The 22,355-nt window shown below is 38.1% G+C and overlaps 1 protein-coding gene across 1 annotated transcript; it reads left to right on the forward strand.

Moving 5' to 3' along the window:
* The first annotated feature begins 5,136 nt into the window (after positions 1-5,136).
* LOC124789930 (AN1-type zinc finger protein 1-like) lies at positions 5,137-16,655 on the forward strand. The gene is made up of 3 exons (XM_047257454.1): positions 5,137-5,276; positions 8,514-8,892; positions 16,092-16,655. Exons 2-3 carry the CDS (start codon positions 8,530-8,532, stop codon positions 16,551-16,553), a joined length of 825 nt encoding a protein of 274 aa, XP_047113410.1. The 5' UTR covers positions 5,137-5,276; positions 8,514-8,529; the 3' UTR covers positions 16,554-16,655.
* Positions 16,656-22,355: the final 5,700 nt, after the last annotated feature.

Below are 22,355 nucleotides of genomic sequence, written 5' to 3' on the forward strand. Positions count from 1 at the left end.
GCTAAGTGATTTGTTGTTGCAGGGAATGTGACAATAGTTCTCAAGTGCCCTTTTCACATTTTCTCCCACTCAGTAACGAATGTAACCCTTTACAGATGGCTTGTTAGCTTCAGTTTCTTGCCATATATTTGCAGCACTTTTCTCCATATCAGACAGGAACTCTGCAACAAATGGGAGCAGATTTTATCAGTACAGTTCTTGTAAGATTGAATATGTAATCAAATAATCCATCTTAGCATACAAAATTGGACATATATCAGTTTTATGTATGCACTTACCAACTTCCATGTTCTGCAACACTTGGGCAGCCATAGCCACATAGTATTTGTCTCACATGTGCAGATTTTTACAGCAATGGGCCAGACCCTATATAGGAAGTCCATGGGTTTTACTGTGGTTTTCACATACCAGCAAGTTATAGTTGCATCCAGTTTGGTAAAGGAATGGACCACTAAGCACATCGAAAAACTTATAAAATTGTACCACAAAAGACCTTGCTTGAGAATAAAGACCCAGGAATATTACACAAACAAGAATATAAAAAACTGGGCGCACAAAGAAATGGCTGAAACATTTCTAGACTACATTCCAACTGTGGACCAATGTGTAATAAAACCTTAGCTACAAAATTTGAATTCAAGATTCAGAAAAGAGCTCAGAAATGTGGAGGCCTTAGAAAGAAGCAGAGACAGGAAAGAATGAATCGTGTAAACCAATCTATAGTTTCTTGTACTTTGTTCATTGTTTTGTTATGTATTATTGTGTTACATCCACTATTTTCCATTACGAGTTGTTTCTCTTTACAAAAGATCAAAAACGCGCTCTCCTATGATGTCAAACCTTCACGATTCTCAAAGGAGTGCTGACGATTCAGAAAGCAAATTTGCCCTTGTGTTGTCTCTCATTCCTGCCTTCCCAGTGCTGCCTGTTTCCCTGTTGCACCAAACCCTGTTAATGCTCAGGTATGGCCGGATACTCGAATGAGCCATTGGCCTCAGCAGTGCTTTGCAGCTCATGCTCTCAGTACGCAGTACAGTTGAGCTTGACTACCTACAGTGCAGAATGGAGCAGTCGGCTACAGGCAGACTTAGGTGGGTAAATGTGGTGGAATGCACAGTTCTGGTAACGGTACCAAATCTCGAGTTTCATTCTTCTTCAAAGCTGCCATTATTTTCTTCCATTGTTTGCTTCCATTTTGATGATACTTGTAACAGCATTACTTCCAAAAAAGTTGAGGTTGAAAGATAATGTCAGAGTGAGCTCTATCTAGGTGTTGAAAATGTACAGGTGCTTACAGATTAGATCGATCATTCAAGTTCATCCTTGACCTGTTTACCATTATCACACTCTTCAGTTTCCTCTTGAACTTCTACAATGCCCTGATCACCCAAGTAAAAGTCAGTGTATTTATGTTTCAAGTTTAAGGCATGGGTTTCTTCTTCATTGAAAGAAGCATTGAAGGAGATCGTAATTTTGTTTGATTCAGGATTGTACTCATAGAACTGATAATTGTTATTACACAAATCACAGCCAACCATTATTGACTTCTTTAATTTACTATCTCATTTTGATCTAAATTGTCCATGAATGTGTACATATGCTCTTATCCAAACTTCCTCATGTCTTTTAAAGGTGGAGGTATTCCAAATCATTTTTCATACAGTGTAAAATTTTGTGTGTTTTACACAATCGTTCATATATGCAGTACAGTTTGCTGCCTCCGCCCACAATTCATGAGACAAGCCTGTAGTCAACAACATGCTGCATGCATACTCAATAATACACCCATTCTGTCTCTCAGTATGGCCTTTTGCTGTGGTGTATAGGGTTCGTTTTCTCAGGTATTATTCCATTTTACTTGAAATAATCTTCAAATATTTGATTCATGATTATTACTAGTATCAGCAACCTACATTGATCTTTAAATCGTTTTTATTTTATAAATCATTCACGATGACTCCATTTTGTCATATTGCCACTATCATGTGCTCTGTCAACACATAAGTATGTGATGGTTTTAATATAAAGGTTTGTGACTACAATCAAAAATGTTATAACACATCGTTAGGCATTTTTGCCTTGCATGTAATATCTGTCGTTTTTAGTATTATTAGTTTCTTTTTCTTTTGACAGCTTGGATGATAGTGGATCAGCGATATTACATGTTTAAGTAGTTACCATTATAAAAAAGTGATGTGTGGAAATTCGGTTGTTTTTTATTATTTGGTTCTAATTATGTTTTGATCTGGACTTCGTTTTAGTTTTCTTTGAGATTTTTATGTTATAATTTCATTTTCTCGTAATAATTTTGTTATTGTCTATGATTTATGATATTTTCTTGGTGTTACGTCTTTGTTTTATACTCTTCGTGTTTCTATCGCTGTTACTATGGATATGTGTTATGTAGTGTCTCTCATTTATTAAATTACCCATTTTCTTGATTTATAGGGTGAATAAAGTTTTCTATGTATTTTTTGTGCTTTAATTCAGTTTGTTCATTCTCTGCTTTCAGACTTGATCAAAGTATTCGACTTTGTGTCACACAGAGCTATGTTAATAAAATTAGCTTACTATGACATAAGAGATAAATTATTGAGTATATTTAGGACCTGTCTAGTGACAGGCTAGAGGAGGTATATACAAATAATCAGGCATCACAGTTGTTGAAAATAAAATGTGGAATACCACAGAAGGATCAGTTCTCTGACTTTTTCCCTTTGTTGTTTATATAAATGATTTCTCAAGCCATGTACCATATGTGAATGTGCTCTGTGCTGACACCACACTGATAGCAACAGGTGAAAACTTACAAAATGTTCTAAACCTCAACAAAGAAGACATCGAGATGCCCGATCACTGGCGTTTGACCAACCAGTTATCCATTAACAAAATAAAAACAGACGAACTATATTTCAGTCTCAGAGCAATGAAGTCTGAGAGTAGGAATGTGAAATCAATTGGACTCATGAATAATAAAAGACTATCATGGGATGGATGCATAAATTACTTAAGGAGTAAATTAGTAAGAGTATTATTTTTGTTATATAAATTAAGACAAAATGTCAGTAAGAATCTACCACCATACTTTTATTATGCATTCTTCCATTCACGCAAGCAATATGGAATACTGTTGTTGGGAAATTCACAAGAATCGACCTATATTCTTCAATGACAAATGAAAGCCATTAGATATATACTAGCTTTGCCTCTCAGAGAAACTTGTAGAAGTCAATTCACATCACTTAAGATTTACATTTATAGTTCTCTTATTTATGCCAAAGAAAATTCAAACAATCTGAGACTACGAAATAATATTCATTTGCAAAGTACAAGAAAAAGCTGCACGATAAATTTAACATGCTCAAGACTTTCTCACATAAACCATAGCCGTAAACACATGAGCCTGAAATTCTTCAACAAACTACCAAAAACAGCTCATTTAACACCCTTACACAAGTTTAAAGAAGTTTTAGAAGCTTTACTAAAAGAGTGACATTTTTGTACAAAATGGCCGGCCAAAGTGGCCGTGCGGCTCTAGGCGCTGCAGTCTGGAACCGCGTGACCGCTACGGTCGCAGGTTCGAATCCTGCCTCGGGTGTGGATGAGTGTGATGTCCTTAGGTTAGTTAGGTTTAACTAGTTCTAAGTTCTAGGGGACTAATGACCTCAGAAGTTGAGTCCCATAGTGCTCAGAGCCACTTGAACCATTTTTTTTTTTTTTTGTACAAAATGGTTCATATGGCTCTGAGCACTATGGGACTTAACTTCTGAGGTCATCAGTCTCCTAGAACTTAGAACTACTTAAACCTAACTAATCTAAGGACATCACACACACCCATACCCAAGGCAGGATTCGAACCTGCGAGCGTAGCAGTTGCGTGGGTCCAGACTGTAGCACCTACAACCGCTCGGTCACTCCGGCCAGCAGATTTTTGTACAGTTGATGACTTCATGGAAACTGATTTTCAAGAATTGTGCTTTGAGTAAGTGTACTTTTAAAGAAAATTGTATCTAATAAGTATACAATTAGAATCATTCATTTATATACCTGTGGCTGAGCGTACCATTGTCTTTGCTCCAGTAGCCATTGATAATTATAAATTGTAAATGTAGGTAATTAATATGTAAATGTACGTAATTAATATACAAACGTAATTAAGCATTTATATGTGTGAGCAAACAAGTATTTCTGTAACTACACATCGGTGTTAATAAGTGTTCTGTTGTATTAATTATATTAATTGTACCTCGCATATTGACAAGGCCAATTGTATCAAAATGTGTTGAACGGCTGATAATAAAGTTCTAAACGATTCGCTTACTCTTTCGCAAGATCTCGCCAAACTCAACACTATCACTTGCTGGCAGCTTGTAGCACTGCTGTTGCAGTGGGTAACAAAGAGAGGACAGATTGTCGCGACTGTTATTTTAGATTGTGAGAATAACATTCATTACAACAAGCTTATTTTTACAATATGTGTTTCTTTAATGTTATTCAGTGGTGAAAGGAAATTGTTGCAGGCTGGAATGAGATTCCCATTTCAGTGTTTCAGAATATTTACCGCTTTACAAAGTATTTATTTTCACAGCTGAAAACAAAGCTCAATTTCTGCGTTGACGTTAACTATTCCCTTACAAAACAAACGTCTCAAGGCCTGTACTGTTGAACGTACGATTGCAGAGTAAGAGCAGCTGCTTAAGTTCTTGGACGCTGATAGAGGAAAGTGTATCAGACCTGTACGTTAAACAGCGTTTTGGGGATAGGCATATGCTTGTTTTCTTTGTGTGTGGAAACCAAGGAAGTCAGAATCTCCTTGGTGGGTGGAGGTGGGAGTACAGCTTACATGGAAGTGGTAGCTTCACTCAAATCCATGGAGGTTTTACCTCCATGCTCAAATCACTACACTAATGACTAAAGTCACCTTTGATGGCATAGAGAATCTTTGGACAGTATGTTTATTATTTTCCTTCGAAATTGTGGGGTAATAACAGCTGTTAATATTGTGTTCCCGTACATATGATAAAATTACAGTTACATTTGCCGTGTAATTATGGATAGTCAGGTATCAATTGAAGGAAGATTTTTGGATATTGTTGATGATGCATGGCGTGAAGACAAACTTCCATGTGATGACATAGAAGTTCCGCCGTTTGAATTACCTGATCCCGAAGCAGACAACGGTGATTCACATCTTACACTGAAAGAACAAGAACAGAAGTGGACCGACCTCGGACTAACTGTACCAACCGAACATAGCCAAGGATTTCCAAATTAAAGTAAGTTTTGTACAATGTAGTAGTCTTATGCAGATGAGACGTAGCAATAATATTTTGATCATCTTCTGGTCAGTTGAGTGAGTTGTTTTTAATGTATACTGCGATTTCCGTAGCCCATGGATCAATTCGTGACTGGCTGATGTGCACAAATTTCATAAACGTTTACATAAAGCGAATGTCTTTCTGTCTGTTGTTTGCAGAAACGTCTTAGTACCCAGAATACACGTCTTTGTATCTTACTGTTGTTACATACCTGCAGAGTGCTCTCCATTATGCAACAATAGTTTGATTTGTGTCAAATAACTAAATGAAAACCACATAGAACCTGTCACAGCAAGTGCCAACTGCAATAGAAATTAATGTTATGTAACCTTGACTAAAACTTAAGAATGAGGGAAGTTGTGTCAGCACATACAAGACAGGAGTGTAATAAAATGAAGCCTAAACACTCGTTAGAATAATTCCTTTGAAAATAACACCCCTGATTTCCTTGCCCATTCTGATCCTTTGCCCCCCGCTGAATGAAATTGTGCTCAGTAGCATGTTAAATTCTTTATTTGTCATCTTTGGCAGATTGCAATTAAGAGAAATTAAAGAATGTTATGAGCTGCATATCTTGTCCATCATAAAATATCATCCTCAAAAGAGACTATAAGAGCAGCCCTCCAGATAGATTCAGATCAGAACTGAAAACACTTAACAATAACAGGACATGACAGGGTACGTTATTCAGAATGTTTGTTAGCATAAGAAGGGAGGGATGGAATTTAAAAAGTTGTATCTTTATTTACTGAACAAGCAACTGACAGTTTAAAATGTAATAAACTGTGTATAATGCTTATTGAAACATTTTCACCTTATTACTGCTCCATGGATCACTGGAAAATTTAACTGAAGGTAGTGTTAATGGCTAAGCATTTGGCAGTTGTTTCATAAGCACTGTAGCAGGTGTTGGGATGGCTTAGGTGCTAATAATCTTGTTGTAGGTTGCAGTGCTGATGCAGAATGTTTGGTGGGGCAGCAGGTATGTAAAGTTAGGGGAACTGTTGTCATAAAGCCACAAAAACCGTGAGAAGACAATTGCCCAGTTATTCATTACACACAGTGCAGCAGTTGGGATGACACCTTGCACGGTCAGCACCCACCGATGCATTCTGGCTCCAGCCAGTGGTGTGTACTTTGCTCAATACATCGCCTCATGTTTCAGCTGGCTCATGGAGTTTCTATGCTGGATATGCATACTGAAATGAAGTTGTGATGCCAGCACCTTGGCAAGTGTAGATCTGTGTCATGCATGTGCAGACAACAGGCATACAGTGACAAGTCAGTCATGCACAGATGCAGATCAACCTGTGCTGGGCTCAGTGCAGAGAGTACGTGTACATGCTGGGAGCCAAAAATCACAGCATAGGATACAGTTACCTGTGGACACCAATATGTGGTGTAGGCAAGGTAGATAGCAGCAAGGCAGGTTCAGGTGCAAACCCTGGACCCCTGTTTGGCCCCCCATAGTCAGCCGAAGTGAGCTGGCAGATGACCCACAGCTGGAAGGCTCCAGTTTGGCTTCTAGTAGCTGTAGGCTGGATGACCAATATCGGTTCTACAACTGTCATTGTGAACCTCATGGAGCTGGCTGCAAAGAATGACAGGTACTGTTGTGGCTGGAGCGAGTGTTATTTATGGTTGCTCGAACCTGCCCTGTTTTAGCAGAACATCATTTTCGGTCACATAGGGGCCAGAAGTAGTGCAGTGCCAGGCTTGGTCACCACTGTGACAGTCTGGTTCCTGTACAGCACTGTGTCAGCACCAGTTTGGGTTGGACATGTGGTAACTAGCCTTGCTCTAGGGGCAGGGACGTGGCTTCTGTCATGTCAGCATGGCCTGTCTTTAGCTTGTTTCTCAAAACGCAGTGACTACTTTGTTTGCTTGGTCACAGGTTACAGCTGCCAAGTTGAAAGGCAGTGGTGTAACATGATGTTTATCATACCTCCTGGCTAAGAGTGCCAGCCTTCATAGTTAAGTGTATTTTGCAAGTACTCAAATAAAACTGATATAACAACCTATGTAAACAAGAATAGTTGGGAGTCAAGAGGAATGTTCGATATGAGTCATTGGATTTGGTGAGTGGCGTAATTATAATGGCTGCTGTCACATCAACCTCTGATGGGTTTATTTACAGTTTTGTTGTTTCTTGGACAAGCAAACAAATGTAGGAAAAAAGGAAGAACAACTGGTTGTTGTAACACATTGATCTGTAGCTTAGCCCAAGGTGTAGGTTAGGTTGGAAGGTAACAGTTTTGTTGTGAATATGTGTGTGTGTGTGTGGCGGGGGGGGGGGGGGGGGGGGACGGGGGGGGGACAAACTGATAAGTAACCTTAGCTCATGAAAAAATCACCAGTAGTATCACATTATAGTCGCCGTACAGTTTACGCGTTTACCTCAAGTTTCCTATGTCATTGGTCAAAGCAGATAACACATATTGAACATTCCTCTACATCTGAATATTTATAGTCTAAGCTAATTGCAGTCTTTGCCACAGATATATGACTGAGTGAGGTGGCGCAGTGGCTAGCACACTGAACTCGCATTCGGGAGGACGACAGTTCAATCCCACGTCCGGCCATCCTGATTTAGGTTTTCCGTGATTTCCCTAAATCGCTCCAGGCAAATGCTGGGATGGTTCCTGTGAAAGGGCACGGCCGACTTCCTTCCCCGTCCTTCCCTAATCCGATGGGACCTATGACCTAGCTGTCTGGTCTCCTTCCCCACACAACTAAACAACAGATATGTGTCTATGAAACTGTTGATTTTCTGCTACTTCATTCAGTTGTTGAGTAACTAGGGATGCTAAGCAGTGTACTCCAGTGTACATTTTTTGTAGTATCTGTGCGTAGTGTGTCAAAAGAAAGTGTAAGAAATGAACAAAGATAACAATTTGTGAGCTTTTAAGATCCAAGAATGCCCTTTTTATGACAGCTGAAAAGTTTAAAATACGGTGTGAGTTCGTTTGAAAATTCTCAGTTTTTAGTGACTTACAATTTTCCCTAGGACTGGTGCAGAGCAAATAAAGGCCCTCAGTGTTTGAGGTGGCAATTTGAAACTCTTCAAAATTCAGTTATAATCGTATATGTATGTAAATATTGTCATTGGGAAAACATGTGAAATGGACCTCGGAATAGTGTCTACACTATTCTGGGATGTAGTAATTTTACTTATGCAGACTTTGTTTGTTTTAGGTAACTGCTGTACACTATGGAGTTGCCACACGTAGGGAAGCAATGTGCTCATACAGACTGCAAACAGCTTGATTTTCTTCCATTCCAGTGTGAGCACTGCAAGCAGATATTTTGCAATGATCATTACCTGCCAGATAGACACAACTGCACTGAGCAGCGTGGCACTGAAATTTCAGCAGTGCCTGTTATCTCATACAAGTGCTCTATATGTGGCAATTCCAGTGCTGTCCAGATGAACTGCCCAGTGTGTTGCCAACATTTCTGCCTGCAGCATCGTCATCACGGTTGTTTGGATGATGATGATGGAAAGTTAAGACAGAGGGATGTAAACATATGCAAAAAACAATATGAAATGGCAAAACAAGAAGCAGACATACAGGTACTGCAAGATTTCATGTATTATATATGTTTTTAGTTTTTACTGTGAAAAGTACTTGTGTTTCTCATTTTTCTTCCTCTGTTTTTTCATGTGTTACTCCTTAATTTCAGCATTACATGAAACTGTATGAATAACACAGAAACCTGTATCAGAATAATAAAGTGATTGGCAGATAATTGTTTACAGGACAGCTAAAACCACAACTCAAAGAATGAACTTGATCACATCCTTGGTTCTTTTCAACTTGGTTGTATTGTTTGCTGTTGCCACTGCGAGTTGCAAATGACAGTTGCAGCCACCAGTGTACCTATTGAGATTCATTTACATTTTTCCTTTGTTTATATGTCGAACATGATATCTGTGAAAGCAAACAAACAAAAGGTTATTTCAATCCTGCAAATCATACTCTATACTGCACTTTCCAGGATAATTGTTTTAACATATTCAGCATGATGTCACATATCTCTTATTAGTACACTGGTACTGTGCCTATGGCTCTTCGTGAATGTCCTTCAGTCACTTTATTATTGTGATCAGTCAAAAATGAAGTTTAAAAGTAACAGTAAACAATCAGCGATACTTACTGAAAACTTTGCTCTTCGTTTCATTTAGCATCAAACCTCTAGCGTAAAAGAGCAGAGGCTCCTTCACTGAGAGTAGAAGGGGAAAGGGAGAGAGAAAGACTCTCTTTCATAGAGAATGTAAGGAAAAGGAAAGAAGGTGTAACAAAAGACAAGGTGTCTCTGACAGCACTGAATCTGGAAAAGTGTTAGGCACAGTAAGAGAGGATGGAAGAAAGGAAGACATACAGGTTAGAGGTCAATATCCTGCTGATCTGAGTTCATGTATAGAGCTGTTCGCTCAGTTGGATAAGAGAATGAAAGTACTGTGGTCTTCAAAATTAGTCATCATAACATTTAATTGAAATGATTCATGAAGTCTTAATCTGCATAGCTCAGCAGGGATCAGAATTACACTGCCCTCAGTTATTATTAATTTCTGTTCCACTTCATTAGGCTCACCACAGAGAGAAATTCAGTTCAGATAGTGCATTGCAACAGAGGAGATTAAAACCCACATATTCCACAACGGAAAACAGTTGATTGGTTGAGAGATGGGAAGGAACACATCTATTCATTAGAGTGTTCGTTACAGTCATAAGAAGAAATGGTGCTCTGCAGAGACAAGAAATTTGGATCAAGGAGGAAGTGGAGGGAGGAAAAAGCAGAGTAAACAAAGAGTAAAGTGAGGTGTAGGGAATTAAATAGTAATTGAATATTTTGATGAGAGGGCATGAAAACAGTTGTAAAGGGATATGTATCCCAAAGTGAGAAAGTCACGTTCTGTCCAGATTCTGAATAATTAAAAACCTAGTGCAGACCAAGGGCCAGTAAAGTCTTTCCAGTTTTGTGAGGAAGCATTACTAACTGGTTGTATCTGTGTGTTGTATTGTTGGTGATGCAGGTAGCAGAGTTTAATTAGTAAGTATAGTGTAATGTAGGCCTTCACTAATTGTGTGTTCATTCCATTTGAGTATATTGTAGTTATCATGGCAAATCAGAATGATTTTGTCTTGTTGGTCTCATGTTTTCCTGTATCTATAGAGATTACATGTTCGCAGCAGTGTTTCTTCTTTGGGTCATATTGAAGGGTATTGAACTATTTAAGCAAATCCAAAGAGTGTAGTACTACACTTCAGCTTTGACCTGTAACATCATCAAGTTGGCGACTACCCAAATTAAAATGTGTACAGTATGGCAACCGTGACATCACACATTAAGCACGCACACCAGCACAAGCAACATGAAAAATATTTAATTGCAGAAATAACATTAAACTCACAGGACAAGTGCATGGAATTAGGGGTTATGAATGGAGACAAACTCAATGCTCGACAACTCTAATAATGACGACACATCAAAACAAATATTAATGTAAAAATCAATCATACTAAACCTTGGCAATCAAAAAAACGACAATAACAAAAAGTGGGTATTGGAAATTTTGCGTGACCTAAACAATTCAAATGATGCCACTATAAATTTTAAATATGAATTTCAACAACCGAGCCAAACTACAAAATCATAAAAAAAATTACTCCAACACAACTTTCGATTGCTTTTGATGAAAATCGTATACATTATAAACAAACCCAATACACTTGGTACATTAGAAAAGCAAATAAATAAATAAATAAAAATGTACTAACCACCCAAAGTCAGCTGACAGATAAATCTGCACTGACACACGCCTGATTGCCCCCCCCCCCCCCCACCCACACACGCGCACACACACACACTAGAAAACAAATCACACAGGCTATGTAACTGGAGACAGCCTGGGGGATGTTTCCAGAATGAGATTTTCACTCTGCAGCGGAGTGTGCGCTGATATGAAACTTCCTGGCAGCTTAGCTCTGCAGACACAAGAAATTTGGATCAAGGAGGAAGTGGAGGGAGGAAAAAGCAGAGTAAACAAAGAGTAAAGTGAGGTGTAGGGAATTAAATAGTAATTGAATATTTTGACGAGAGGGCATGAAAACAGTTGTAAAGGGATATGTATCCCAAAGTGAGAAAGTCACATTCTGTCGAGACAAAACTGCCAGGAAGTTTCATATCAGCGCACACTCCGCTGCAGAGTGAAAATCTCATTCTGGAAACATCCCCCAGGCTGTGGCTAAGCCATGTCTCCGCAATATCCTTTCTTTCAGGAGTGCTAGTTCTGCAAGGTTCGCAGGAGAGCTTCTGTAAAGTTTGGAAGGTAGGAGACGAGGTACTGGCAGAAGTAAAGCTGTGAGTACCGGGCGTGAGCCGTGCTTCGGTAGCTCCGTTGGTAGAGCACTTGCCCGCGAAAGGTAAAGGTCCCGAGTTCGAGTCTCGGTCAGGCACACAGTTTTAATCTGCCAGGAAGTTTCATATCAGCGCACACTCCGCTGCAGAGTGAAAATCTCATTCTGAGAAGAGGTTATGTTTGCAATTCTTTGTTTCAAACAAATGACTCTGTATGTCCCTAACATTGCCGATTTGACCCATAAAAAGTTTTACCTAATAATATTCAGTAATTTTCTGCTAACACAGTCTGTCTCCTAAAAGTATTAAATTTGTTCACAATCCACTTTGGTATACTTGAATTTAGTTGTTAATCTACGGGGCACAGGATTGCAGAGAGCACTTAATAGTATGGAAAAAATTAGCCTGGTTTACATGACATGATCATTTGTTTGTAAATATTTCCACATCTTTTCTTGAAGGACACTGAATAACATGGATACAAAATTCTTACTGGCCATTGTTTCTATTAAAGTGAGAGTATTTTAATACTTTCCTAAGACAGAAAAACACTCATTCCTTATTTTCACCACCTACTGAAAAGTGGCAAAGCGTTGATTGGGTTTTGTCATGTAATATTGCCAACCATCCCTTTTCAAGGAAGACAATATGAACTTCAGCAGAGAGAGAAACTATTACTTTTAAACTATCTTTTGGCTGAGAGGGTTACTTTCCTGGTGGATGATTACTGATGTGGCTTCTTTGTAGATTTTGGTGTCGTTGGCAGTTACTAGAGGGTGTGTGAGCAACTGTATGTCAGTGTCTACTGTAGCAGAAGGATAATTCTCTCCATGCTGTGGTATTTGGTGAGCCACACGTCTGTTCGATCATGGTGTATGGTGATTTCCAGGGGAACTGGGCCAGTCTTGAGTAGATATGAGTTTGATGAACCTTAGATTGCCTGAACTGAAGGCTGATTTACACCAAGATTACTGGACAGAAGATTGGGCCAGTGTGTTTAGTAGCGGGCAAGCATTTTTACATATCGTCAGTGTCAGGAAGCAATGATAGTGCAAGACATATTATCTCCTTGGTGTATTACACTACTGTACTTAAAAAGTCATTAATTTATGAGGTCTGTAGGTCAGTATAATAAATTATGACTACAACATAAATGTACGTATATTGGGATAGAATGTTACTACTTACCCGATGTACTTGAAACTCACTCCCCAGTAATGACATGATTGAAACTAAACTTTACAAGCCTTCTTAGCACATATGATGCATTATGTAGTATATGACACATCCTCTGGCTGCAGCATAACTCTTTCCAATTATTTTTGTGATTGTATGTAATGTTTTTGTCTTTTATTTTTCTTATCAGGTATTCTTTATTGGCAATTAGATGCTCTCTTGAACAATTTTATTGATGCCACCATCTCAATTTCCAGCTGTACTGATATGTGTTGTTGAAATAAGTAAATAATGTAAAGATTGAGTATGAAAACTCTAGGTTTGATGTTTGGTGACAAATCCTCTGAATCTTTCCAATGCCAGAGATTCATACCCACCACTATGGCTTGTAATGGTATACCCACCAACGGCAAATATCAGTCAGCATCACATGAAACAGGACTCTATGTAAATTGTCTTCAAAATGCGTTAACTTTCAGTGTGTACATCCCGGTTGGAGCAGAGAAGGACTGTGTATATGCTGAGAAGTAGAAGATTCAGCAGCTTAAAGTAACTTACAGCGAAGGAAATCATTGTTCAAGACTATGCAGCCACCAAGTTTTATGATTTTCTTTGCTACAGCTCTGAAGCAACCTGTAATTAAACTAATTCTGTTACTAAACATAGTACTGAGGATGCCATAAATATCCATCCCTGAGAATTCATATGCAAGTACTTAAATGTTACGCTGCCCATACTTGTTTCCATACTACGGCATGTGCAACATATTCTAAGCAAGATGATATGACAGGATTATAGGTAAGTAGTGGAAAAACATCCAGTTCAACTCACACAGCAACTCATAGGAGTACAGTGAAACACACAGAAAAAATCAAGGAAAAGTAAAGATAGAAAGTTTAAAACTGCCATACTGCTGAGTGCTCTTGTTTCCCAAAGTGAAGATAACTTTGTAGAGATCAGTGATATAATGGACAGCTCCTTCTTCTCCCTCTAGTAGCTGCTGTACTTCATTTAGGCAATGAGAAAGAGGGGAAAGAAAATGCTCATCAAAAATTATATCTAATTCTTCAGTTGAACACAAATAAATACAGAACGCAAATGGAAGAACAATCAATTCCTATTTCAGGAAATACATTTCAAATGTTCTGATACTCCTGTGATAAGAGTCTATGCCCTCTACAGAAATCATGTACTTAGTAGTGAGAGATCACAAGTTGATGTGGCTGTGTTCATTACCAAACATACCATTGTATCCCACTGTCACTCTATTCACCAACTTACAAGCAGTGGTGTTGCTATTCATGTGTCATTGAAGTTTTTGTGTATCATCCACCCATGGCTCGCGTGACAATCTCTCAGTATGTTAATTTAGGCACATCTTAGGCAGTTTCTATTTTAATGCCTAATATATTCTTTGGGTGGCCACAAACACGTACTCCAAGGACCGAGAACTCAAAGGGCTCATTTTGTCAGAGGGAATTTTGAATGAAGATCAAGTGAAGCACCAAAATAGACAATGCTGTGATAAGAAAGTAGATTTGTGTTTTGGAGAACAGCAGTTCAAATTCGGATTTAGGTTTTTTTGTGCTAAATTGCCTAGGGTAAATGCCAGCTTGGTTCCTTTTGGAAAAGCCCAGCCCTTTCCCTTCCCCAGTCTAAGTACATCTAATGACCTTGCTGATGAGACATTAAGCTCTCTGAGATTCCTTTTGCCAAATGACACACTTTGGTTCAGTAACATGGCCTTTCTCTGCCTTTTTGAAATGGTATGCCTCATCTGGCATGCATGAGGGTGTGTTAGGGATCTGGTGAAATGAAGTTAAGTTTCAGAAAGTAAATGCATTGATGACTCCTGCATGAAGGTGAGGTATGATTTGGATTCAGAAAACAGAGCAGAGCGATATTGTGGATGAACTGAAATGTGGATAAGAATTAAGAATAATCATGGACAAAAAATCCTAACTTTGAAAAAAAAGAAAAAAAAAACTATGGAAAGGGTTTGTATTGTTTTGCTGCAGATGGCCTTGACATGAACCTCAGTTTTTTTTTCCATAAGGAGAGGATCTGCATAGTAGAATTTTCGTTTGCTCTAGATCACTCATTGTCAAAAGTGCACTTTTAATAAACACTAACTCCTACAGATAAATACTGTAAAGAGCTCTCATTAAGGTAGATACTGGGCATTGACTGTCTGTGTCAAGTGACTATTGTTGTCTATGATGTGACACGGGGAGTCCATCAACATCTGATTAAGAAGCTTTCAGACTACAATAACAGAAGTAATGGTATGGGTAGCAATTTTACTGCTCATTACATCTACATACACACTCCGCAAGTCACCATACAGTGCATGGAAAAAGGTACACTGTGCCACTACTAGTCATTCCCCTTCATATTCCACTCACATAGAAAGAGAAAAGCAACAGTCTATATGCCTCTGTACGATCCCTAATTTATCATATCTTTGTGTTTCCTACATGAAATGTATGTTGGTGGCATTAGAATCGTTATGCAGTTAGCTTCAAATGCCATTTCTCTAAATTTTCTCAGAAGCATTCCTTGAAAAAGAATGTCACCTTTGCCCATTTAGGTTCCCAAAGCATCTCTATAATACTTGATGAGAAGTTATACAGTGAAATCATTCCAGAGAACTTAGATTAAGACTCTGAAAGCATTACAGGAAATATTAGGAACTGGTGCAGTTGGATGGGAAAGTGACCACATATAAGGGCAGGAGACATATAACATCTGTGAGCTTATGAGATCATATCTCAAACTGGAGAATCAGCACCCACCCTATGGCACCAGTAATGAGTACTGAGTAAGTCGGTCAGTACTGAAAATTTGAGTTACATGTCTAAAGCACCAAAAATCTGTATATTATGTACCTACCAACCTCATGGAACACACATTTGATACTGCTGTGATATTTCAGTTTGTTGTAGCCATTTCTCTCAGATGTATTGAAGTATCATTGTGTGGGATATTTTGATGCATGCTGCTTATTCATGAGCTGTGTTATGACAACTATCAAAATACTGTCACATCAGAACTTAACTATAACTAGCTGAAACCAGTTAATGTGCATATTGCACTGTTTGGTGGTGACAAAATAAAAATATTTGTAACTGTACAGACTTGTCCATGTGCTTGAATTTTGATGAGTTCATCTTTTCACATTGCTTAGTAAATTCTTTATGATGTACAACAGTTACATGTTATCTTTATTTGCAGGTTGAGCGGAGACTTTCACTTGCAAAGAAAAAGAACAACAAGACAGCATTTAAAGTTCAGCTAATGAAATTGAAGAATAAAGCAGCGGGCAACAAAGGGATTCCATCTGCAGACAGAGTTTATTTCATGATATTTCCACCACTGACTCTCTCAAAACAATCTGTTCCTGTTTTTGTTTCCAGACATTGGACTGTTGGAAGAGCTATTGACTCCATTTCTGATTTGTGTGGTGTTCTTAATCGAAATAATGATGCTACAGCACCAAAGTTGAGGTTGTTTCATTATGAGGGTGGACAGCTGCTTTGCATGCAGGTGGATAAGAAACTTAATGATTTAATACAAGAAAATGATCTAGTGGATGGTGAATCTTTAATTTTGGAATATGTGGACGATGTGAGTGATCCACATAAACATTTGGAAAATACAAAACATTATAAAGTTTCATATGCTCTCGAAAAGTAATACTGTTATATTTTACACAGATGTATGAAGAAATGCATTCGCCATTTTCTAGCATTGTAAAAGTCCTGTACTCATTAGTAATAAATTTATAATTGCTTGCAGGATGATGTCTAGTGCTTTTGTGCCACACCCAAGACTGTTAAATTACTTACCACAGACACTTGAAAGAAAATTTGATCAAGACTTTCCCAGAGTATTGAGTAAAATGATACTCTCTGTAGAAGGCACTTCATCTAGTGCTATACTGCTCTTAGAATTCGGATCTATTATTATATTTACTGTACAGAATATCTTAGTGGTGTATGTATAAGCACATTGTAGGATGGTGTGTTTAACTTAGCAGTAATATGTGCATCATGGAATTGGGATATGGCCTGGCACAGCAGAGAATTCTCTCTCTCTTTGTCTAATCAGGAATAATAATCGTATTTCCAGGGCTCTCATGATCAAATATCATGGCAAGGGAATTTCCAGACTCATACCCTTGTTAACAATATATCCGACAAGTATTAACGACAGTTTCAGAGAGTGAGAGATCTAGATATCTAAATGAATTGTACGCCCAAAGCATTTAGGCCTCAGTTATAAATTGTTCTCAACTGCAAGTGAATTTTTGGGGAGCTGTAATGTATATATTAGCCATTTTACATCACTGCTTGATGGACGAATCTTTTTTTGAGATACATGATGTTTTTTGCGATGCTTATCCCTCTGCTTTTCTTAAAAAATGTCAGATATCCACTTTCCAAAAGAATGACATTACTTGGTCCATCTACTACCTGTTTGAATGGATGAATGTCTAATCTACCTCCATTTCATTCCATCACATTCATAATTGTCTCCTGCTCCAGTGTATTTATTTTGTTTTCCTGTCTCTCGTAATAATTGCCAACAGGCATGTTACCATTGCTAGCTGAGAAGCACTTCAGTTTTTAAAAAATTTTTTTCACATTAAACATCCACCTCTCCCTTCTGTTATGTTGTAAATGGTAATACAGCCTGACTGTAAACTGGCTGTTCTAGACACACTGGAAACTTAGTTTTGGAAGCCTTAATTAGTTCAACAAAAGTGCTCTATCTTTACTCTTATGTGTATGTCTTGTGTTGTCCATCCTATTCTTTCCATCAACTGCTCCATACACAAAAATCTATCAACTTAATTCTTTGACTACATTATTGCTAATTTCTTTTTGATCTGTTGATTATACATTTTTTTGTCAGTTTATGATTGATTTTCAGGTCTGTGTGATATGTCAGTTGTTAAATGTATATTATTCAGCATATCAACATCAGTAGAATCAAGGGCCACTACTTAGTTGGTATGTGTGATCTGCTACTGCACAGTGTGCTACAGCAGTCAGACAAAATGTGTTATGTTTTTGGTGATTTTAGTATTTGGCATTAGGCTATGGTTCAAGGTATATTTCTCTGCCAAATGTTTCATCTTCCAGTACTAGAGGTATCATTTAAACATTGTCTAACATTAACTTATTTTCAGTGGGCCACAATTCATGAGTGAACTGATGGCTAGGCTATGGCAAACCTACTCGTGCAGTTGTAGCGAATTTTTAGTAGAAAAAATTTGAAGATGGGAAAGAAGAAACTCTCTTGTTGGTTTTGGTATGTTGCTGATACAAGGTTCACTATGAAAAAAGAGATAGGAGGTCGAATTTCATTTCTGAGCATACAGGTAATTATAAAACATGGCCCAACTTTAGGGCATGAAGTCTACAGAAAGCTCACTCACACAGATAGATAACTTTACAGAAATTATAATCAATGTCCCAAGCAGAAAAGAGGAGTGATCAAAATGCTGGTGCACAGTACTAGAAGGATGAGCTCAGTCATTTAAAAACTGCCTTCAGAAGAAATTGCTACTCTAGAAGGAGATTAACAGGACACTATACCATAAAAGATCAGGAGCTTCTAACAAAAAAGAACCAAACACAAAGGGAAGTTTTCCTCTCATTCATAAAAACTGTCAGAAATCACAGCAGCAGGGTATTTGGAAGACACAGTATTGATACAGTGTTTAAACAAGAAAGGTGCACAAATTTTTGAACAGTGCAAAGACATATGATCACTGCGTGCCACAGCAGGAGCACGTAAAATCATTTGCATGTGCTGTCGAGTGTACATAGGAACTAAATCGGCAGTAGCAGATCATCCATTTGGACCACAAGACAACCAAATTTGTTTCTTAAACACTATGGTTTTGTGAAGATCTATCATCTAGGATATTGAAAGGCCATAGAAATTCAAAAGCACAAAAATAACTTTTACAGGAAAGGAGGAGGACTGAGAGTAGACAAGTTGTTGGTCTTGCTGCTAAATAACACAAACAGTGCCAACTGTTACTTACTACAAGCTCCTTAACATGTAGGTGTGACTCTGCAATTTTAGGGAGCGGTTTGATGATGTCACAAACTTACTGTTGCTTAGATACATATAAACACTTTGGCTTGCTGACCTTGTTTCACATTGTAACTGTTTTATGAGCCCGTATAGCCTCTGATGGTGCCTCCAGCATTGGAAAGATGAAATGGTAAGCAGAGAAATATGTGATGGCCTAATGCCCACAAAATTGAAATCACTAAATATGTAAATTCCAGCCATGAAAGCCTGCATTGTAAAACATGCTACATGTGGTACATAATGGTTAATAGAACACTGCAACAGATTTAAATTACATTTACTTCACTGAATAGTTCATGTGTTGCACTTCAATCATAACCAGCACATTTACTGTCCAAGGTATTCTTTTACAGAGAAAATAAGATATCATGGCTTCACAAAACTGTGTATTGTCTTCAACAGACTTTATTCTTTTAAGGTGCTTGTGAACAACTGAACACCCATGTGGAATGCTACCATTCTACAAAGTTCTGTATTAGCATGTAACACGTACTGCTTAAATTTTTTCTAGTGTAACATTTGTGACTTTCACTTTTTGTCTGCATTCGGTTGGCACTATCTTATTTTTTAAGAATTTCACAGTCCCAAGAATATATAATGCAGGCAGTATTGGGATGTGGAGCTTTCTGAAAATGGGTTCGCAAGACTCAAATTTAGCTTCCATTAATGATCCTCATGGCTCTCTTCTGGGTTCTAAAAGTGCTAAGAGCAGCTGGAGAATCACCAGAGAATGTAACACCCTATCTTAGGTGAGCTTGTATGTATACTTGATATGCACTTTTTAACGGTTTTCTGCTTAGTGTGTGCTTGCAACTTTCGTAAGGCATAGCAACCAGTACTTACCATATGTAGGTGAATAATAGGTGCAGCCTACTTTTAAGACAGGAAAGACAATATTGGCTTTATTTTGCGTTTTATTTACAAAATAAATAAATAAAAATATTCTAATGTAATGATTCAATTCATCATCTCTATTTTTTGTCGTCACTAGCGGAAAAACCATTGTTGTTGTTGTCATCTTCCAAAGAGCATTGGCCTCGGTCCTGTCCAATGAATTTGTAATACCGCATATTTTGAAAAATTTTTCCATCAGTGGTAGGGGAATGGAGTCCTAGGCACATTTCACTCACTCACAAATCTAGCCACTTGATTTCTCCACTCCGAGTAAACTTAAATGCTTTCGTCAGCCATTCATTGCGTATATCACTGTTTAAGTGCAGCTTTGAATGTTTTTCTGGGAAATGAAGAAACTGCATGACAGTTCCTTAATCCACAATTTTTTATTGTGTATACGATGCTTGCAGCAAACTCGAGGTATTGTGTATACAATAAAAAACAGTGGATTAAGCAACTGCCCTGTGGTATCTTTGTTTTTCAAAATAGACTTGTACAGTTGCAGCTGCCCTGTTAGAAGTCTTTGTCCAGCTTCAAATGGCAGATTTATACACATGTCTAGTGGGTGCAGGATGGATGTTAGGTCTCCAGGGATAATGATCAAGTCAGTTTTTCCTTTTTAACTTGTCTCACACTTCCTCAGTTGAATGCCCACAGAACCCGTCCAGGACCAGCATGTCAGGTAAATTCAGTGCTGCCACTTTGCATCACGACACTTGATTCCCCTTTCCAGTTCACGGTATTGTCGAGTGGCCTCTCACAATAGACTTGTATTTGATCCCTGTTACCAATTTGCGATAATATGCAGGAATGCTCATGGAGCAAATTTATCATGTAGCGACGAAAATTCACTACTTTTTCCTTGTAGCTGCCTGGAAGTCGTTGAGCAGTGATAATTTTCCTCCTGGAAGCCTAAACCACTTTCATTGAAAAATCATGATAGTCAGCCCTGGCTAGCTTTGAAACTGGTGATGCCTAGTTCTTTGGCTAAAGCCAATGCTTTGAGTCAGCACATTTAATTCATCACTGTGAATTCATAATGTTGCTTCTCATCCACATAATCACAGAGCTTTTTTCTGAGGTCTGGATGCTTCGTTTTTGGACCGTAAAATGCCTTGTGTTTACCATTCGTTTCTTAAAGCCGCATTTTTGTTTTTTCGCTAGTCATGAATTCAACCCTCACTCACATTTTATTGCACGATTTTCTGTGTTCTCTGCTTCTTCAGTAATTTTAAGTTTTTCTTTAGCTGTGTACAAATGATAATGAGAACTTGTGGCTCTAATTAAGAAGTTAAGACGTGGTTAATTCTTCAATTTTGATATGCTGCTGACGCATCACAGACTGAGGTTGCAATGATGCTACAGTACAATGGAATTTATAATTGAAGGTATAGCAGTACCAACCTTATTACAACTAATCCGTGTATCCCAGTTGTTTGTTCTTAAATTCGAGATAATATATGTGCAGATTTTCCCATATACGAGGTTGTTTAGCGTTTACCTGATCAATATGTTTATTCCATTTCAGGTTATCTTGTGCTGTAAGCACAGACACAGGAATTTAAATTCATTGTTTATTTCAATTCGTTGCTTGTTTACTATTATAAGTGGTTGAGAGGGATTAGTGTTCTGTGTTGTGTGAGAGTTCATGGAAAAAGTCTGAAAGTACTGATTAGTCTGTTTGTAGCCCAGTTGCTGAGTTGTTCAGAAGCCATGTTCATAGCTTGGTATGACAGCTCTGGGAGCATCTACATTCAGATTAAAGTCATTGGAGAAATAGCAGAGGTCTGAGTTCTGATGCACACCTTTTTTGACTGTTTTGCTTCCAGGTAGAAATTAAGTTACTGGACTGAGTTGCTTGTCTGTGTACAGCATGCTGACCCTCTGTAAGCAGTAATTTAGAAATGATGCAAGCCATTTCTTTCCCAGTCTTCTTATACCATATTTTTCTATTCTTGTCAACAATATTTTGAGATTCACTCTACAAAGCCTTTTAACAGATGTAGAAATATGCCTGTAGTAGGTTGCTTTGTACCCAAAAGATATAGTCTCGAACGAATGCACTCATACACAGCTACTGTTGATATTGAGTCAAAAGCTTTTAGAGAATTAGTGAAGATAGTGTACATTATGGAGAGGAGGACTGTGAGCTATATTTTGTAAGGTTGTATCTGCCTACTTCCTTGTGAACTACAACAGATACAATGTTTGGAGAGTTTTCTTCTGCAGACATTCTGTGATTTTCTTTTCTGTCATTTTGCATCCAGCTACAACCATTTCTATTGAAGTACCATCACTTGCAGATCACTCACATTACTTCTGAAATGTCATCTCTTCACGATGGGAAAGTCAGCTAATTCTTTCAGAGGTATTTGTAACAAGATTATACTTCATTTTCTGGCTCATCCTTCAAACTACTGTTGTTTTTATTTACTAGCAAACCCCGGAGTTGCATTTGCCAGATACTATGGGAACTGGATGTACACTCATGTT

This window comes from Schistocerca piceifrons, chromosome 3, assembly GCF_021461385.2.
Source record: "Schistocerca piceifrons isolate TAMUIC-IGC-003096 chromosome 3, iqSchPice1.1, whole genome shotgun sequence".
NCBI lineage: Eukaryota > Metazoa > Arthropoda > Insecta > Orthoptera > Acrididae > Schistocerca > Schistocerca piceifrons.